Source organism: Crotalus tigris, unplaced genomic scaffold (assembly GCF_016545835.1).
Source record: "Crotalus tigris isolate CLP2741 ecotype Arizona unplaced genomic scaffold, ASM1654583v1 scf7180000024445.887990, whole genome shotgun sequence".
In the NCBI taxonomy this organism is placed as follows: domain Eukaryota; kingdom Metazoa; phylum Chordata; class Lepidosauria; order Squamata; family Viperidae; genus Crotalus; species Crotalus tigris.
Genome location: NW_024100614.1, coordinates 849,401 through 871,677, shown reverse-complemented (window position 1 = coordinate 871,677; position 22,277 = coordinate 849,401). Strand labels below are relative to the sequence as shown.

Genomic DNA, 22,277 nt, shown 5'->3' with positions numbered 1-22,277 from the left:
CTGAGGTTGGCACCTTTTATACACAACTGTGTATTGTGCCCTAACTTCAAATATTGCTTTTGTTTTCACCATATGCTCAATTCTGGATCTGGAGGAAAGGTCGAATAGAAATATGTCAATATAACACAAAGAAATAAGAAGTCCTAAACAGTTATATTGCTCCTACCTGCAGCTGTAAACATGGCTCTTTCGTATGCTGCGTCGGAAGAAACCTTTGCATCCATCACAACTAGAGGCACCATAATGCTTGCCAGTTGCTCGGTCCCCACATATTGCACAAATGCCACCAATCACATTGTCAGTACTGTTCATGTTGAAAGGTTCTGCTGAACAACTGTCTGGGGAGGGGGAGGAACAAAGGGAGGAATAATTAGAAGTTGAGCACTGACTAGGGAAGAAACAGAAATGTTAAATGTTACCATCCTGAAGATTTTACAGATCATCTCTTTAATTAGCTCTTGGCATTCATTTTATTTTATTTATTGAATTTATTAAATTTCTATGTCACCCATCTCAACTTAGTAGTTCAGCAGTTTACAACAGCATAATAAAACTATATAAATAATGAATAAAATATTAGCTTAAAAATACAGTTAAAACAAGTCAAAACCTACAAATGAAGATAAATCAGATTAAAAAGACTAGGAGGTTAATAAGCAGTAAGAGTGTGCTCAGGGCACCAGCCATCCCCAGGACATTATATTTTTAGACCTTCATGCTAATTGGCAAAGCCAGGTATTAATACTCTTCTGTTAAAAATGGAAAGGAGTGGGGGTTCACCTCACTTCTGGAAGTAACATGCTCCATAGGGCGGGGCAGCAGCTGAGAGAGCCTTCTCCTAGATCCCGCCAGTTGAAACTCCTTGACTGATGGGATATGCAGCCTGCTTTGCTTGCTTGACTTGGTGGGTAAATGTAATTGGGTCAAGCCGGTTTCTCAAGTATACTGGCCCCTTGTCCTCAGAGGGCTTTAAAGATGATAACCAGCACCTTGAATTGGAGCTGGAAGCAAACTGGCACCCAATGCAACTCACAAAGCAGAGGTGTTAAATGCGCCATCATAGAGACACTCCAAACATTTGCAGTGTTGCATTCTGCACCAGTGCAGCTTCCAGATATGTTCAAGAGTAGCCCCATGTAAAGTGCATTGCAGTAATCCATCTGGGAGATTACCAGGGCATGAGAGATTGAAAGGAAAGTTTCTCAATCCAGGAAACGGAGTAAGTGGCAAACTCTCCTGGCCACAGGTGCCTCTTGCTCCTGCAGCATGAATTGTAAATTCAGGAGGACCCCCAGATTACACACTGGGTTTGTCTAGGACACTACTGCAGATGTTTTTGGATTACAACCAAGGCACATATTACTGTTGGTATTAACTTTGCTTTCTTTTGCCACAGGCATTCTATTTCTATTTGCACGTCTTTGTATTTTGTATTTTCTCAAGTTGTTTATTTTTTATTCTGTTGTCTCCAAATATTGCAATGCCCATTTTCCAAACTTTTGTTGTCTTTTTCCAGTGTAAGTATTAATACTTACATTGGCATTATGTTGATCTTATACTAAATTTAGTTTATAATAATTTATAAATAATCAAACTGTTAAAATAAATGGAAAGTAAATTGCTTGGGTTGCTTTTCTCCAAATCTGCCCACAATTTGGTTCACTTTTCCAACCTCTTGTTTTAAATTTCTCTCAACTGGTTAATTAGCAGGTCAAATATATATGAAATATGGGAATATTGAAATAAGTAAAATGCATGCAGCCATCAAAATAATCACAACACATTTTCTCTGTTACTATTGATTATGATAATGAAAAGTCAACTCTCTGTTTTCATTTTGTTACTTAATTTTGAAATACAGAATTATCCTTTAAAAAAGTGCAATAATACTATTTAAGTTCCAACTAACCTGGTATGAAAAAATAAACGTTGCTGAATAAAAAAATAATTCAGCCAAACATTTGTTCTTTCTTCTGTCTCTTCTTGCAGCCATATATGCCTAATCTGCTTTATATCTGACTCAGTCATCATTGCATTGGAAAGAAAAACTAAATCTAGGCATTGACAATTCAAGTCTAACTCAAGTTAAAAGTTACCCTAATCAAATAGCAAGAAATTATCTCAACTAATTGCCAAGATTTATCATGATTAATGACTTGTTTGCATATTGGCAGTCTAGAGGTATGACTGTACAGAGTGTTAAATATATCCATTCTAAACAGACATAAGAATATCTTTTCAGAGTAGCCACTAATTCCACCACCCCAAGTCCTGCTACCTTATCATAGTAGAGGGGATGTTTATGTGAGGAATGCATGAAGAACATTGGGTGTGTATGCCAAGAATATGTATTCCCAGCAGGGTCACCCAAGGTGTAAAGGTCATTCAAGCTGTCCAGAAAAAGTGTGCAGCCACCTACCCTGGGCAACAGCAACATAGAAAGATGCTGGAGGCAGATGATCACTTTAGTGACAATGGCAAAAGCATTAACTTATACTGCATGGGAGAAGGTAATGGTAACCCATTCTTATATTTTACCAAGAAAACCATATGAACGGAAAATATAAAATGACTGATGATATGGTGCCGGATGTTGGTATCTCAGTTGAATGGCACTTGACATGCTACTGAGGAAGAAACAAGGATCCATCAGGGTACTAATGGTATTTATGATGTATCTAGATTAAAGCCTCAGTATGTCTAGTTGTTAATGGTGGCATATGGGGAAAGAAAGGTTGAAGCTGCATAGATAGAATTACAAGTAGGATCATGGAACATAAGAAGCATGAATGCTCAACACAGTGAAAGATGAAATGAAACAACTACAAATTGATATCTTAGGCATCAGTGAATTGAGACAGATTGATATCAGACATTTTCTGATATCAGAAAATCACACTTTATTGCTCAAGACGTGAAAAACAAAGAAGAAACATAGTTGCTTTTATGTTTAGAAAGGGTATAGCAAGAACACTACTTGTCTACAAAGCAATCAATGGACGAATAATATTGATTAGACTTGTGGACAACCCTTTAATATTACAATCATTCGAATTTAAGCTCCTAATGCTCCAACCATCGATGCAGAAAAAGAGGAAGTTAATGATCAACTTCAGTATTAAATTGACCAAACATTCAACAAAGATGTACTGCTTGTGATTGTTGACTAGAATACCAAAGTTGGAACACGAAAGTGGAAAATGTAGTTGGATTGCATAGCTTAAGAAACCAAAATGAACAGGAGACTGACTTCACAATTTCTGCCACTCCAATGATTTCTACATAGCCAACAACTAAACAACATAAATATGCCTTTCTACATGGATATCACCAGATGTAGTACATGGAAATCAAATTGACTGTATTGTTGCTAAAAGGAGGAGCGGGAATCAATTATAGCATCAAAGACATGGAACAGATCATGAACTGCTCATGTGTAAGTTCCAAGTTAAGCTCAAGACAAAAGCCAGTCAATTTCCACAATATGATCTTTAACGTATACTTACCATATTTTAAAGAGAACATCAGGAATTGTTCTGAAATCTTCAATTTCATTAATAGAGAACTACAGAAGTTATGGATTTAACTTTAAAAAGTTATTAACAGACTACATAAAGCATAAAAAGTCATTAGGAGAATTTAAAAAGACATAAGACCAGTGATTTTTTGTAAAAAAAAATAAAATAAAAAAAGTGCTGGAACTCACACATGTCATACAACCTGCCTTGCCTACCCTACAAGGTTCCATCCAAAAAAGGTGCCGGAACTCCGTTCTGGGCATTCTATGACAAAAAAAGCCCTGCATAAGACATTGCCATAAATGAATAAAGAGAAGAAAGCAAATTAAATATCAGACCCATAAAATTGCCAAGAAGGGAAGCCAAAGCCAAGAAAAAAAATCAAAGCCTCAAAAAAGGATCTTAATAGTTTCAAAGAGATCTTAGAAAAAGAATAAGCTGTGGAGCATGCTCAGAAAAATGACAATTCCAGAATATCATAGGAAACTTATATACAGGTCAGGGAGCCACATTTTGGACAGAACATAGTGAAACAGATTTGCTCAGGTTGCCAAAGGAGCATGACAAGAGCTGCATATTCTCTCTTCAGTTGTTCAAATTATACATATAATGAAGGAAGCTGAATTGAAAGATGAGCATGATTTTAATACTGGAAAAAGAAACATCAATAACCTGCACTATGCTGATGACACTACCTCGCTAGGTAAAAATTCTGCAAATTCTGCTAATAAAAATTAAGGAGCAAGTGAAAAATGGGACTAAAATTAAACAAGAAGACCAAACGAATGGCAAAAGGTAGAACAACAAGCCTTAGAATTAGCAATGAAGATTTCAAAGTGGGGAATACCTTCTGCTTTTTAAAATCAACTATCACAAACAAGCAACCAAGAAATCAGCCATAAATTAGCACTTGGCAGAGCAGTCTGTAAAGGCCTTGGAAAAGATTGTAAAAAGCTGTGATTGGAATCGTGCAAGCAGTGGTATTCCCTATGACATTCTATTGAACAAAATTGGGCTTTGAAGAAAGAAGCTAGGAAGAGTATTGGCATATTTTAATTTTCTGGTTGGAGAAGACACTTGAGAATATTGTGGACAGCATTAAATCACTTCAAAGTTCTCACTCAAGGCAAAAATGACTAGGCTCAAATTACCGTACTTTGAACACTTATGCAAAGACCTAAATCTTCAGAAAAAGTCTCTAATGCTAGGAAAGAGTTGCCTCCATCCATGAGATAAATGTCTTATACTGGTAGGGTTTTTGGGTGCCTATAATAAGTAAATTTATCCCATTGTTTCAATAAATTGATTTTACTGTACATCTGTTTTCTTATTTCCTAGAAGGTTCATTATACATTAATATCTTACATAGCTCTCCTATTCATCTAATATAATTCACAAAATTTAAGCTGAAGTATAAAAGTCTTACCAATTATATAAATAGGATTAATTTACCAAATGAAAGATTTATTGATAGGTTATATCCTACAAACCTTTCAACAACCAAAGTTGTATTAATTTGTTAGTAAGCATTTACTCATGAATAAAAAACAAAATCTAAATAAAAAAGATTTTGACAAAAAACACTTTTTTAAAACCTTGACCTGAATTATGAAAAGTAAAACATTTGGCTGATCCAATCTCCTTTACTTCCTTACCCATTCATAAATACAATAATTCAAACTCACCATTGCCATTGTACAACACCTGTATGGTTTCAAACTCTAAATTAGCATAACTTGGATCTAAGACTTCAGAGTAATTTGCCATATCCATGTTCAGAATTGGGTCTGAGATTCTCATTACTGTACATGAATCTGAAAATGGTCTGTTTCTCCAGTACAGAAAATGCCATCAACACTTGTTTTCCCTTGGCCTCGTGACTGATAATCAAAATATTAACTGTCATTACACAATATAGCACAATGGGTGGAGTTATGATACTAATTCAGCATGTCTTATTCTACTTCTAGCTTTCCCCTTTTTTATTATACAGCTTTACAAACTTTTACACACACCCACATAAGGCTGTGTTTATCATAGAGTTTGTAAGATGCAAAAACGTGGAAAATCATGGGAATAAGCCTTTGATCAGTCCTATGATCAAAGAATTTTTGATACGTAGTAGCAACTTCACAATACAACCACAAGAAAGGTGAATGGTTTAAATATCTGGGTCCTACTTGCATGGAGATGTATTATATAGGCTTTTATTCCCATGGTTACTCTATGTTTTACCTAGAAGACAAAGGAAAGGAGTGTGAGTTTTTTTTCCTCTCAAAAGGAAAATTAATTTGCTCAAGAAAACTTAGGAGAAAAAGGATCTTTTAACATTTTCTTTAAAAAGTAATGGGTATGCTTGTTTTTAGTGCACCCATTCTACAAATATGCACTTACATTATGCATCAACAACTAGAGCCCGAAATCAGAATTCCAGTTTCATGTTCTGTGAGTATTTATCAACAGATTACAACACCCAGAAAAGAATAAAGCAATTCATTACTTGGCAATGTACTTTCTGTGGAATACAGTCACCTTAAAGAGCTGTAAAACTGATTCGTTGCATCTCATTAATAGTTAACATGGTAATCTGAACCTTGTTCAAAGGAAAAAAAGAGTTCCAGATATCTGAAGTTGTTAATCAAACACATATTAACTATTCAGTGAGCATAGAAATATTATTCAATCTTTCATTTGTCCATTTATTTCATCAAATGTAATATTGAATGAGCTATTTATTAAATAAGAGTACTGGAATCATCCTAACCTAAAAGCTTGATTATGGACAAAAATCCCTGCCCAATTTTGAACTGGAATGATTCTGGTCTGAACTAACAAACTCATTACTATCTTGCTCTACGCAGGAAAGGCAGACAGGGTGCTTCTTAGTATATTCCTTAGCTAAATAATGCTAGCATAATCCTTAGCTTGGAGTTCCTTGATCATAAACTTGTTATAAACTGGTCAGATTCCTTCCAGATCCTTTTCCCTCAGAAGTAAATTCCCTGTCTTCCTTCACCATGGAAATGAAAAGAAACGTTTTTGACAGCATTGATAAGAGAGGGCGGAAACTACTCGTTAATAACAGGAAATGATCTTCAGAAACCTTCTTTCAGAAATAGGAATTGCTCCTCTAAGAATATTTTAAAACATCCCACCGAATATTCAGTCATCTGTAACGATGATAAAACCAGATCTTCAAGGCCTTTTGAAAGGCCATCAGGGTTTGCACTAGTCTGGTCTTCATAAAAATTATGTTCCAGAGGATTGGCATCATGAAAAAGAAATTATCTCCTTCTGGGTCCCACCAAATGACTGTTCCTAAAGGACAGGACCCAGACCACACTTCTCAGTCTGGATCTCATAGGATACGTAGAAATCACTGGGGAAAGCAGGTCTCACAAGTAGTTTATCTCCAAGCTATGGGGGTAAAGCTAACTATCAGTCTTGAATTGAACCTAGAAGCATACTGATAGCCAATGCAGAAAGATACCATGATTGACAGTATCAAAAGCAGTTGAGGGGGAAGAAGAGGAAGGATGGATGCACCACCTCCATTCGACTCTCTCCAGAGGTCATCCAAGAGTGTGATTAATGCTGTCTCAGTTCCATACCCAGGCCTGAATCCTGACTGAACCTAGTCCAAATAATCTGGTTCTTCCAGAATTTGGTGAAGCTGATGTACAACCAACTTCTCCATAATTTGTGGGGAAGGTTAGAAACTAGATGAAAATTGTCCAGTATAGTCAGATTCAGTGACAGCCTCTTCAAGAGGGGAGAAACCACCATCTCCTTAAAAGCAGCAAAATCATTTCCTCTCTGTCAGAGGAATTCACTACTACAAAGACCAATCACATGTTGCCTCTCAGAAACCCTTAGCCAACAAACAGGGGTTACGAATCTAAAACAAAGCTAATTGAAGAACACTGTCCACTTCATCAGGCCAACAGCATCAAACTTTCTCCAGTTTAATCAAAGCAGACCAAGGCCCAGCCATTTTCACAGGACCTGTTCCAAAATTAAAGTCCAACTTACTGTAAATCTGATTGACTTCATCCATTAGATGCCTAGCATATTCCTCACCTTGTAGATAAACCTCTGAACTATCCCCTCCTGGACAGCTATCCAAAGATGTATTGAGGTGGATAAATATTGATACCCTTACAGCCACAAGGTAGACCTTAATTGTGGTTTGTGTTTGGTTAAACTCACTTCTTATAATCCTTGCAAGGTTCTGAGCATCTTTCCATCTATTTCATTTCCCCCATTCTGCCATTCATCAAGGCGAGTCCAAGGATTCCCAAGAGAGAAGAGGTAGCTATTCTGCAATCCCATCCAGAGTCAAGCTGTCCTGTTATTCCAGACAGCCACCAGGCCTTTGAGTTGATTACCCTCAGGAACAAATTTCCTGTGAAATCCAATAGAGTTAATTAGTTGCTAGTATGGACAATCTAATGAGTCCAGCCTCCTTCCATTGGAGAGTAGTGCCAGAGAACTGCAGAGGCACTAGAGGAAGATCTGACTATAACAGGGAAGAAACAGGAGTCTCTCCCAATTTCACATCACACTGCCATTGCTCTGATTAGGTGTATGACCAATATTGTGCACTGGATCCTGAACTAGCAATTTTAAGTCATTTCCAATAACTAATGACTTTTTTATATGATTTCATGAAATTAATTATTTGATTGTCAGTACTTTTCAGTTCTGGTGCAGTCAAAAATAGTTTAATCAATATCAGCCTTTACCAATCTGGTAACTTTAAAATATAGTAGGTTGGCAATTCTCAGAAGTAGGAAGTTTGGAAATTCAATTCCAAAACCTGTACAATTTACAGGCCAATTTACTCCTTTTTCTAACACAAACAGAAAGTGGGAGAGAAAGAGAGACAGAGTCAGAAATAGAGACAGACAGACAGAGAGAAGCACACTCATGCACATACATCAGTAACCGTGATGTCACAAATTAATCACATTATGCAGTAATACTTCTTCACAGCCACCAAAAAAGGAATTGGGACTTGTTGAGAAAAAATGTGTACAGCATAACAATAATACAATATATAAAATTCTAACTGCAACAAAATAAAAACTGCAAGAATAGCTGCCCTTTCTTGGAAAAATTCTGCATTATTCTACCTTTAAAATGAAGAAATATACAGTAGTTAACAATGTTTTGTATTGAAAAAAGAATCTAAACAACTAGTTGGTTGATAAGAATGCTATCAGAAAGCATTCCAACGTTATGAATAAAAGGTCATTGTGTGCTAATTATCCTGTTTTATTACATTTAATCATATACATTGATCAAGATATAAAATAGAAAATAAACTAATAAAAATCAAGGTTATTTCTCTGTATACCATCTGAGAAAATCAAATTAAGCAGCAACTGACAATTCTTAGCCACTCCACGCCAAAGAAACACTTTCCTCCTGATTGAAGAATAGTTAGGTAAGTAGTTGTTCATTAATAATCAGTCATTCAAAACTCGTGCTTGATTATAAACATTTTATATAGATGATTAGATAAGTTTTACAAAAATCTTATCCATGAGAAACATACCATTTCATAATAAAGTTTCACTAAGAAAGATAGGACACTTGTTACAGTGATAATTACAGTTACATGTGTAATTATGGAGCACAATGCTAAAAATCCAGATTGGAGTTGGCATTCCAGAAAGTATACTAAAACCTGATTGAATTGATTCCAATAATTATCTTAATCAAAGGTCAGTTCCTATATCATGAATAGTCTAAGTCATTGGCAGATCACTTATATAGTTACAGTATATGTTCAGACTGAGTTTTTCTTATTACTAACTCTGATTTTTTTTTCCTATTTCTATTCCAGAAAGCCTCACTGAAAGCAATAATTTATTTCTGAGTAGTCCCGTATAATAATTTTCTCCTACATAGTAATTTCTAGATTACAATGATTTCCAATATTTCTAGAGTAGCAAATTTGAAAGATTTAACATATAGGAAACAAGAGAAAAGAAGTCATAACAGAAAATATAGTTTGTCTGGATTATCCTTCTAATTTTTTGGGAGAACCTGCTTGTAGTTGCTCTGGTCCTTTTCTGAGAGATAATATCAGAAAGTGGTGGATAAAAAGTTCAAAATCACAGCCTCTGGTGTCTCTCAGATCTTTAATGGTATTTAACACAAGCTGATAAGGCTGAAGATACTAGGTTTTTGAACCAAAGCCATGTTTGATGACAGTAGAAAAAAAAATTAAATGGCTCACTGGTTAATTCAAAGTCAGATACAGGAAGAAAATCAGACTGAGTGGATTGAGTCATACCCTACTTGAAGACAAAGCCTTGAACATCGATGCTAATATTAGGCTTATGTCCAAAAAACGGGGGGGGGGGGGGGCTGCCTTCAAGCTGGATGTTGATTCCTGGAGATTGCATGGACCGATCCCTACAATTTTCTTAGCAAGATTTTGCCACACTGCCTCTTTTTTAGGACTGAGAGTAAGTGAAAAGCCAAGCTCATCCTGCTGGCTTCATGCCTAAAGTGGGAATGGAACTGATGGTCTTTCACTTTCTAGCTTGTGCCTTAACTGCTACACCCAACTGGCTGTCTTAGTCAGAAATACATTTGCACAGATATAATTATTATGCCTTCTGTGTGCTTGTTCTGTTGTGTCTGACTATAATGACACATTGGAGTCCTGTGAAAAGCTCAATAATAGAACAGACTTTGAAAAGAATCCCAGTTGGTTCAAAATGTGTGATTGATAGCTGGGAGTGATTACTCTCCTGCGATTCCTTGTTAAAACAATTCCACTGCATATTGTTCTATATATGAACACAATGCACAATGCTGCTTATAAACTATAAATCACTGTGCAACTGGGGTCAATATACCTGAGCTATCACAGCCTCTCTTATGAACTTGTCTTTAAAGGTCTGTGGGAGATATCTTCTCCAAATTTTTGCCAAATGTGGCAGAAATTAAAAGAGCTGCCACTCAGAAATCATGCAGCACGGGAATGGAAAGCAAGGCCATTGTCATCAGCCCCACTAAAAATTCAGTTTTTTCAGGTTCTTTTTTCTCTGAATTATAGCACAAACAGTGCTACAATTTAACTTATAATTTAACAAACCTAGTGACTGTGCTTGCTTATCTGGTCTGTCTCCATCCTTTCCCATTTGATATCATATATTTTTGGTTTATAAGCCTGTGGGTAAATAAGCCTCCATTTCATTAATTTGATTAAAATTGTTCTGGGGGCATTTTTAGATGAAGGGTAGAACAAAAATGCCTTAAAGAAATAAGCAATCAAATGGTATTATATATTGGTAGTTGGTTATCCCTCCACTTCCCACATATACTTTGCCTTAATAGTTTTTGACAATTTCTCTTTCTTTTAAAATCTTTAGTGTGTATTCTTGTTTTTTACATCAGTTTCTGATTTTATTTAATAGAAGCCATAGAAATATTTGTATATTTGTTCATAAGCATTTCTCTTAATTCCCATAATTTTTGGCCTTTAACTTAATAAAAGACTATTTTTTCACTAGTTCCTTTTTTAATATGTGGCTTTTAATATTCAGTTTTTATATATGTTTGTCACATATCTTATTTTGGATGCATCTGACATTTAGAGAACTTCATCACCAGTTACTGATATATAGTATGTGAAGAACAAAAAGTGATTCTAATCAATGTATCTTAGATGTAAATGTAGTTTTTACATCTAAATATCTACATAATAAAATTATCCCCCACCCTCTTTAACATTTTGCCAGGTCAATAATCACTCCTTCTCTTTCTCTAAGATTGCTATAGTGTTAAGCTTAAAACTCATATAGTAAGGCATATCATATTTTATCTCCATTGTTTCAGTCCCCAAAATTAAATCTTAAGGAATGGAAAATTCTACTAGTTATTTTATGGCAAATTACTCTTGGTCACAATGAAATCTTGATATCCTAAAGCTCTTCAAATTCAAAGTGAGAAAGTATCCTTTACAAGTGGATTTTGCTGTACATTGCTTTCAAGTGTCAATCACTGGAAGAAGCAACTCTTTGATTTCCTTCCAAACTTCGGTATCCCATGAGTCTACTATCATTTAGGTAGAATTTTTTTTTCTTTAACAAAGAAAGTAGCTGATGCTTACCTTTGAAAATGTAGTTGCCTCCACCACGCAGGCAATACAAGATTCAAAATTTACCAGTCCTTTATTTTAAAAACTGTTAGTCCTTCCTAATGAAATGTAAACTCTGTATATGTATATATACACATAAAGCATAAATGTAGTTACTTGTGAAACTACATTTTACTGGCAGCTTGACTTGTTATAGAAAGTAGGCGTCTCTAATACATTAAACCTTAGTTTATATTCCTTTGGTCCAAAGAATCAATTTTGTGGTTGAAAAATATATTCCATATTAAAATAACTCATCTGCAATTTTTTTTAAGAACATTGCTCAATTTAATTCTAACATGAGCTTATTTTACATTGTCCTGCAGTTTGCTGAACTTCTATATCCCTCTGTTTCAGTCCAATATGTAAACAAAATACAGTGGTCCCTACATATGATTGTTTCACCGTGATTAGGAAAATGTTCCTATTTTAACTTTGGTCAACCTTCTATCTCTTTTGCACCTCTTCTAGGATCTGATTCCTAACAGCTGAACAAACATCAAAGAAAAAAAAAGGCAATGTAAAAGTTAATGTTATCTATCTTCCTATTAGTAAAGGACGGGTCGGAATGGGGATGAGACAGAAGTTGTTCTACCTCACTCCTCACCCCCGACATTTAAAGAGGAAAATTGACCAGAATCTGTTTTGCACTTCAACATGGATGATCTAGAAGAAAACCCATCATTTAAGGTGTATTAAATCCCATCAACTATGGTATAAGTGTGCAGCCTACATGGCAGGCACATGTTTAAGGTGAGTTAGCAAAGGCAATGAAGCTGTGGAGAGGATCCGTTAAAGAAATATTTAATATTTGAAATCCTCAGATTTATCAATAATATACATTAATGGCAATAAAATTAATCTATGAAAATACAGTTCCAACTGTTACAATATATTAATATATACAATATTTTGGTTCAATTTCTAATACCTAGGCTACTGATATCAGTGGGCAAAAAAATGAAGGAGGAAAACGTTATGTGGGATGCAGTAAAAAGAAACTTAGGACAGCTCCGAAAGTCAAGCTGTTTCTGGCCTGCATTAGTGTGATGGGCTTTGTGATGGATGAGTCCTCAGCCAAATTAGGCAACAGAATTGAGGTTTCAAGATGTCTGCAGCTGAGAGAAAATACAGATCACCATATACTGTATCCCAAGTACTGAGGATGGATCTAATCCTAGCCTCAAATTAGATAGGCTTGTTTTATTACTTATCTTTCTGAAATGATGATCAGCAGCTCAAGATTCTTCCATTCAGAAGCATTACAGCCTGATGGCATTAGCTATAAATTTGTGCTTTTAAATAGACAGCACAGAACACTAAAGTCAGGAGTAGACCAATGGAGAGAGAACCACAGCATGTACCAGAGCAATGAAGGACTTGACCTCTTTTCATCTGATCACTTATGTAGCCTTTTTAACCATCAGACAGTCTTCATAGAGGAGATTTCTCACTCTGACCTTCTTGCAATTTTTCTTTCTCATTTTTATAATCCTGGAGATTTCCAATAACTTCTCTCTTATTATCCAAAATATCATGAACTTTTGGTACACCCTTGAAAAGCTACTGTATATTGGGTGTATACTAATAGGACAGAGGTGCAAACAATTGCAAGAATGCAAGCTATCGTCACATTATGACTGTGATTTTCTCTATCCAACCTCTATGGAAATTTATTAGGATTGCACAAGATCAACAGAAGAATTATGCAGCTGTGCAAAATCGTTACAATTGTTACAAGTATTATGTACAATTTCACACATCTTTTGTTAGGGCTGTTGAATTGTTATGGCTGTAATTAGTTAATATAAGCCTGGTGTGAATCAAAGATTCAGAATTCCATGAACTAGTTTTTCTTTTATCTGCAGCAGTTTTGGGGAGTTGGTGCCTGAGTGTTTACAACTTTCTAATTTATAAGGTATTCATTCATTTATTTATTAAAATGGGAAACTGCTCTCCAAATAGGAGTTTATTTATAAGGTTGTAATACATTAAAAAACAATGTTTTTAATATTCATTAAATTCTATCACAGAATAAACAAAATTAAATATTCAAATAATAAAAGCAGAAACCAGAATAGCTTAAAAGCCTCTGTGAAACATATATTTTAAATTTATACATTAATGTATTTAATACTCTGAAGGAATAAATAGGCCTTTGTTTGGCACAAAAAGATGTGCAAGGAATACCTCAATAAAAATATTTCAAAGTGGTGGATCTACCACAGAAAATTTCCACTTCCTCACAGGGCCCCACCATATCTTAGCACTGAAGGGACCTGGAATATGACCTCTGAAGATGATCTAAGGATATAGGTAGCCCACAAGGGAGGATGATTCCTTCTTTACTTATTTAATCAAATATATATTTGAAGTTCTTTGTACCAATGAAATGTACCATAATTGTTACAGGATTTTAAGAGGAGTATGTGACCTGGTGCTAAAATGCTAATTTGACACACGCTCATATTGACTATTTTATTTATTTTTTATCAGGTAAAAAGCTAATCTTTATTCTCCTTGTATTTTTATGTTTTTGTTTTGTTTTGGTCCATGTAGTCCAAAACCTTGTAAAAGGTAGTCTTCAACTTACGTTCATTTAGTGACCATTCAAAGTTATAACACTGAAAAAAGTGACTTATGACTTTTTTCATATTTATGACAGTTGCAGCATCCCCGTGGTCATATGATCAAAATTCAGAAGCTTGGCAACTGATTGATATATGATGGTTGCAGTTTCCCAGGGTCAGGTGATCCCCTTTTGTGACCTTCTGACAAGCAAAGTCAATGGGGAAGCCAGATTCACTTAACAATCATGTTACTAGCTTAACAACTGCAGTGATTCACTTAACAACTGTGGCAAGAAAGGTTGTAAAATGGGGCAAAACTCACTTAACAGTAATCTAAATTAGCAACAGAAATTTTGGGCTCAATTGAGCTTGTAAGTCAAGGATTACCTGTATTTATATGTAGAAACCCCAAAACAATCAAATAAATCTAGGAACTATCATTTCACTTATTTGTTTTATTGCTATGAATGAAAAGTATTGATTGATCTAATTGTTCAAATAGTTATTTTTTTATTTTCGTCTTCCTTTATTCTTTTTTAAATAATCAAGGCAGCAAATGTACCTAATACTCCTTCCTCTTCCTGTTTCTTGGAAGTCTTGAAGTCCCTGTAGGGAGACCTCAAGCACTTTCATTATTGTTCCTTGACAAAAGTCACAAATGTGTTGATATAAATAATTCTACTTTAGATTTCATCTTGCTGTCAAATATTTTATTGTCATCTGAGAATCCACTACTATATACTGCATCATAATCAACAATTGCATAGTGCCCTTGGCTACCTATTATCTTTCTTCACACAGAATTGTGATTCTCAGATTTAGGGCCCCCAATACTGTTGAACAATCTCCAATCTAGCAAACATGACTGTTATAGTCCTACTTATGGGGACCCCAAAGATAGGGATGTATGTAATAATAATAATATGAAAAAAAGATTCCTAAAATCGTCTTAAATAAAATGTTCTTCATTATACTAACACTTTTGTATACCATCCTAGAAACACATTGTTAAAATATATTGTAATGCTAAAATGTCACTATGACTGTACTTTTGAATAAAATCCAATTTATTTCTTGAAACATTTAATCTTGTGAACATCAGGGCTTGGTACGAGCTTGTTTTAGATCTCTCATCTTTATATTGGCAGTCTTAGTGCTGTTTCTGAATTCTATTTTTGTATTTTTATGGTTTTATTATGGGCTGCACATTACTTGGTGAATAGCAGTTACTAGGCATCTAATACATTAAATAAAGAAAGAAAATGTGGTAAATCAGGTCCAACAAAATTCTAATGATCTAAGCAAAGCTTCCATTGACCGAGTGGGTTTGTGTGTGTACTTTTTTTTTTTTTTTACTTTTATTGCCCTGGAGGAACTGCACAGAATGCAAAATAGAAAGCTGAAAATTATTACGCTATCATTGGTGTTTTTGAAAGCACTACCGTTAATCCCATCTTTGAAATTTATTTGGGAAATACCATATATATTTATTTAAAAATTAAAGTAAAAATTCAACACTGTAGCTTTTCATAGTACTTGGATTAAAAATGTCATTACCTTGTCTTTTTAAAGAAAAAATAAAAATACTCGATTATAACAACAGTCAGTCTCCCAGTGGGGTTCCCTTCTCTGCAATAAAAATCATAGCGGCATAGAGCATAATAAAAACTACGAATGAACCTGTTTTTAAACTTATCACCCATAATATGGCTTATCAATGCAAGGTAAATTAGTCTCTCCATCATCTGCAGTAAAGAAAAGTGAGATTCTCTGTGGGAACCATTTACTTTCTTGTATATTTCAATATGTACATTTCCAGAGGTCTTACACATCTAATCTAATAGCCATTAGAAAGGCAATAAAATGGCATAAAGCCAGGAAAATGCACTAAAGTAATCATATCCCAAGTTGTTTATTTAGCTGTGCTTCTTAATGGCAGTCCTTGAAACCAGGCAATGCTTGTAGTTAAAGAATATCACATAACTAATTTTTCCTTACCCATCACAGCCCTAAGAAAACTGCTATGGTGATGCAGTTAAGTTATTAGCCTAAGAAGACCCAGATTCAAGTTCCCACCAATCTTACTGAGTGACATTTATTCATATCATTCTATCTCAACTCTACCTAGAATGTACAGCAAATAAATAAATATATTTCCTCTTTTAACATAAAAAGTTCTGCTCTTACAGATGAACAAACGATTTTCAGTGGCCGGCTTGAATGTCACAGAAAGCTGGTGCTAAAATACTAAAAATAACCATTCTGCTGTCTCATAATAACCGAAACAAACAACATGTAAGTGAAATACAGTATCATTTAACAACCATCCAAGGCCTGGTCATTACTAAAATGCTGTCTTTGATAGAACCTAAATTTCTTGTCTATTGCTTTGTAATAATTATTATGAAGTATCAATATAATAAAATTAATTAGCATTAAGAATTAGGGACAAGTCAAGTGACACTAGACTTCAATTCTTACAGCAAAGTTTTCCTACTTATTTAATTTTATTTATTTAATTTAAATAATGAATATGGCCACTCATCCCACAGCAGTGACTTTGGACAGCATGCAGAAAATAAAAACCAAATGGTTAAAAACAACAGCCCATAACCCCGAGGAACATTATACATTCCAATCATTAACAACAGAGCTTACCTAAATTTATGGATCAGATACCTGAAGAATAAGGCAGGTTTTCAAAATCTGTCCGAAAGTTAACAGGGTCAGGGCTATTCCCCTATAATCCATATCCTTCAAAGTGTGCTCCATAGAATCCCTAATTCTAGAGAAATTTGGAGGGTATACAGAGGTAGAGAAGGACCATTGATGGAAATCATCTCCTTGGCTGGAGAAATTACTAGGGCTCTTCAGAAAGACCAATTTACAGAACAAAATAAACAAAGAAAATGTTTTAAAGGTGGAAATCTACCAACAGATTCAGTCAGAATATAAATTTTAAAAAGTAATTCTGATCCAATATGACATTTTAATGTAAGAAGATAAAAACATGTATTAGCACCATTTAACCATAGGAGGAATTTGCTTCTTTTAAGAAAATGTTTATATTTGCATCTTTTAACAAATATGTTTATTATTTTTCTAAAAAAATTTTTAATGATTGACAATTAAGTCTGACTAAATGAAATTGAATCTTTATATCACTTATTCATAACTGAATTAAATAATATAATTCAGGGTTTGGGGGAGTTAGCACTGTGCTGTTAACTAGCAAGGAAACTACTACATTACTTGCCCTTATAATCTAACCTTGTGCTATGCAGACTGCTTAGAAGATAAATACATCTGACTTAGACGTTACTTACTAAAGCATATTCTCTTAATTAAAATTTGCCTTTAATGTATCAATTAATTAAGATTTTTTAATTGCATTCTATTTATGTTTCTGAATAGATTTCTTTTGAAGGTGTTGAAGGAAATATGATGCAATTTATCATTTAATTAAATAATAATAATAATAATAATAATAATAATAATAATAATAATAGTTGGATATTAGATCTCTATGAAGAAACTCTCCTTTGATTCACTTTTCCAAGCCATGAAGCAGTTAAATGTAGTCAACTCAACACAGATCAAAAAGTTCTTTCCAAGATTTGATTATCTGCAGATTATTACCAAGCAAAAAGCTTCTTTTCTCCTGCTTCTTGAAGCCTCAACATAGATAAGAGTTTGGCTATCTCTGAGAAAGTCTCTTCCAGGCATTCAGAAAAAACTGAGAATCACAGAATGGATGTGATATAATAAGAAAAAACATATCCTAATAAATGGAAAGGTTTAAATACTTCTAATGATAGTCATCATAATTATTGTCTTTATAAGTGCTTTAATACTTAAAATAATCACTAGAACAGTTTTCTATCTGACTTTATTGAAAAAGTTACATTAAGATTGTTTGGGGGGGGGGGAAAGTCTGATGCAAATGTTTATAGCCACTATAAGCTACAGTATATAGTTATTTTTATGGCAGAAAAGCAATACATTCTAAGCAAACACTGATAAAGTCTCTATTCTGAGAAATCCCCACCTCTCTTGGAACTGGAAAGTCACACAACCTGATAAGAGACAGTAGTAAACCTTCAAAAGAAAGACACAGGAAAAGGGAATATTAGGAGAAAAAACAGCAATCATGGGATGAAATGATCACACAAATGTATGCCTTGGTTAACAGACAAATGTCAAAATAATTCCCAGCAATTAAAATTAATGTTTTAACTAACCTGCACAACCTTCCAATATCAACAGTACTTTCATTATGGTAATTTTTAGATGTTATACTATAGTAGAGGAGTATCCTTATATTCAGAAGGTTTAAGAAATAATAAGAGGTAAATAATAATCATTCTGAAGATGTCATGGAATATATGAGGCTAACAGGTAGGCCTGGTGAACTGGGCCAGGATACACACCACATATATACTGTCACAGATAGATTTAAAGAGAGGTAGTAGCCTCAGGCGCACATTCACCCAAGTGATTCTGTTAAAGACCAATGTTTTTCTACAGGAATTCACTAGGGGATATGTGTAATGTTAAATCCTTTCTCTTCCCTAGGCCTCAGCAGTTCTGTGATCAGGCCAGCTGGGTGGGAGATGAGTTTTATCCACATGACCCCAGTAATCCTGATAACGATTAAAATTCCCCACTGATAATAATTGCAGGAATCAGCAATTTGATCTCCATTACCCAGCAGAGAACTGTTCAGGAAAGCAGCAAAATATAGATTCAGAACTTTATTAAGTGTAAAATTATCAAGAACATAGGAAAAAAGTACCTTATAGAGGTAGATTCAATTTAGCTTCTGAAGAGAAAGACCAGTCTTCCAAACACTTTTAAGATTGCTAGCAAGCCTGTGTATAGCAATAGTCTAGTAAACAAAAAAATACACTAGCACTTCACAATTTCTACGAGGTGATGAAATAATAACACAGTGGAAACTAACTAACTTAGAAGAGAAACAGTCACCAAAATGGTTCATTTCTACATCTCCACCAGAGGTACCTACAAAGAAAAGAATCTCTCTCAGCGTTGTACACCACGATTACCACTGTAACTGGAAGAAAATCAGATATCAGAGACATTTTTCTCTCAATTTCCCTTTTGTCTTCTTCATTTAGGAACCAATTTAGATCCCTCCACTCACTATTATGAACTATGAGAACAAAAGTAACTGTCCCACAAGAAGCCTGTGCATCCCATTATGATTATAGATAATGTGGTTTAATAAATCCACAACTGTAAACAGCTAAGGGTTCTTCAATATATTTTTCATATTCTGCATGGTCTGAACAACTGCTCAAATGAATCATTCCTGGCTCAGAATATATGACTTCTGATTCCTGCACAACTTCAGTTTTGTACTGTTAGGCACCCAAAGTTATTTAAGATGAGTTAATTTTCTAAATAAATAACATAAATATGATAAATCAAACAATTAATAAAGATGAATATTGCTATATACATATATTTATATGCTGGTGTACTTTTGTGACCAGTTGCTTTATGTATGTTTCTGAAGATTTAAGATATAATGGATGGATGAATAAATACTATCAAACTAGTCAACTTGTGCCATCAACTTTGTCCCTAGACAGGAGGGAAGCTGAAGCAATGTCTGACTCTCTTCAAAGCCAGAGAGTCCACCAGATCTCCAAATCATTTCTGATTTTTCCAAATTAATTGAGAGGTGCCCACTTTGATTTGATGCCTTGAATTGGTTCAAAAGTTTGTTTGAATAAATGACTTGGTCAAATCCTTTGAATCAAATCACTCATTTGTGGCTTTACATATTCTTAATAGCAAATGTGAAAATGATGAAAAAACAGAATCTATTAACACCACTACTGAAATTTATAGCAATATTCCCTACATAAGTGCAGATGCATGGACTGCATCAGTTTTGAGGTCTATGAAATTAGGAGAAAAGTGAAAAGTCTCCTACTTGGCTATACTGTGCTCAGTGAAAGCTGGGAATAATAGAATTTATTCATTCATATATACCTTTTATATTCATGGAGCAGATGATCTATGCAGGAAAGCTATTTCCAAGTACAAATTCCCTATCACTGAAATAAGCGACACAGTGATATGATGTAGAAATTATACAGAATAATAAAAACGCTGACAAATAGCATATTTATCAATATTTTAGTCACCTTTCACCAACTGTTTGCCCCATTTCATCAGACAATGAAATAGCTGCAATAGTTATGTAGAGGGGAACAGATTTCATTCATTTTGTTTATAATATATGACTATATGCTTATAATCTATAAGCATATTAACAAAAACTGTGACTCAAGATTCAAAAACACCGACATATACAGCCCTTCTCATTTCTCTGCAAACCTAGTTATTTTATGTACTTCAGCAACCAAGCTACTCTACCTTGTCATTTCAATTTTCACATATTTTCTGTTCGTACATGATTCAACGAAATCTCATCTCTGCAGCCCACTGCCAAAAGCTATGCCTGGAACAAAGCTCTTTCTAAAATTCAATCTCAAACAAAATTAAAAGGGGATGGGGGGGTGAGAAAAGAGAAAGAAAAGGGGGGGGGGGAAATCACATATGAGAATGCCAACCACAACCAATCTTATAAGTCCCATTCTCGCAAGTTCTGCAAATTCTTTTTGATTCATCAACAAACCTGAGCTTCAGGGAGTATGCAGCTGTTTTTGCTATCGCAGAGAGAATGACAACAAAAGGATTAAATAAAATGAGATCTCCTACAAATGCAGTAGATTGTTAATACCAATTGCTAACTCAGCACCCAGGTAATACAATGTGGAAAGACTGAAATACACAAGCTATGAGCTGGATCTAGGCAGGAGACTGAATCCTAAATGAGACTGAAACAACCTTAAATTGACTGGACCCACAGTATGCTGCAACCTAATCTTTTTAATTTCATGATCAGTGTGGCTTGTATTTGGCAGGGGGCATCAGAGTTCTTGATTATGTTGAAACTAATTAGTACAAGCTACAAATGGACTAACACCATGCCAACATTGCAGGCCTTTTCTTGGCCTCTTGGAGGTTTGCATAATTCAACCTTTTATTGCAATAACCCACTTACACCCTCTTTCAGCTCTTTTGGCATATCTTGGCCGTCAGGACAATTGTTACAGCAGATATGACTGGCAAATATTTACAAACAAACAAACAAAAGTATTTCCTTCTGCCAGGAAGAATTTCTATATTCCATCTTAGAAAATTCTAGGAGTCATACTTAGATTGAACCTACTAAATCAAGAAGTTTAACTGAAGACCCAATGATTTCATAACGTTTGCCTCGTAACACCCTATTTCCCAGAATATATAAATGACCATCTCCATGTAGGAAAAACTTATCTAGCAGGTCAAATATGGTACCTACATTTTCAAAATACTAATCACTTGATCTATTGTTCTGCACTTGCACGTTAAACAGAGCAAGACACAAAACATACAGAATACTCACAATCCTTTGTGTCTCCTTACAATTATTTGAAAAATAATAAAACATATGCAACTACAATTACATGAGACACTGGCATTGTCTAACATGATATCAGCCTTTCTCCATTCCAGAATATGGTGTTCTTATAAAATTAAAGTCTCCAAAGCAGTTCCCACACAGATAGAGGAAACACTGTTGTCAATGAATTTAAAAAATGTGCTTTCTGAAGAGTTCTTAAGAGTTTCCTGAGGAATTCCCAAATGGTAGAACAGACTTGCTATATATAACAAAATCCACTGATTAGGTTTAAAAAACAATTACAACCTGTCCCTGATACAGATAGTTCTTTACTTATGACGACAATTGAGCTCAAAATTAATGTTACTAAAAGAGACATTTGTTAAGTGAGTTTTGCCCCATTTTATGACCTTTCTTTCTACAGTTTTTAAATGAATCACTGCAGTTTTTAAGTTAGTAACATGACTGTTAAGTGAATCTGGTTCCCCATTGACTTTGCTTGTCAGAAGTTTGCAAAAGGTGATCACATGACCACAGGGCAATGCAACAGT

At 34.6% G+C, this 22,277-nt stretch overlaps 1 protein-coding gene across 5 annotated transcripts in view; it reads right to left on the bottom strand.

Moving 5' to 3' along the window:
• Window positions 1-22,277, bottom strand: part of HNF4G (hepatocyte nuclear factor 4 gamma) — a 61,421-nt gene that overhangs the window by 16,304 nt on the left and 22,840 nt on the right. Inside the window, exons 1-2 of one of the 5 annotated variants that reach the window (XR_005555305.1) lie at window positions 5,204-5,851; window positions 167-338 (exon numbers count right to left, since the gene is read on the bottom strand). Coding sequence is in view for 4 of the 5 variants with exons in the window: in XM_039332064.1 (XP_039187998.1) it covers window positions 167-338; window positions 5,204-5,318 (287 nt within the window). In the remaining variant the exon portion in view is untranslated. Of the gene's footprint in view, window positions 1-166; window positions 339-1,909; window positions 3,736-5,203; window positions 5,852-7,727; window positions 7,924-22,277 lie in introns of those variants that run through there. The other 4 variants (XM_039332067.1, XM_039332064.1, XM_039332068.1 and 1 more) reach the window with 4 other exon arrangements.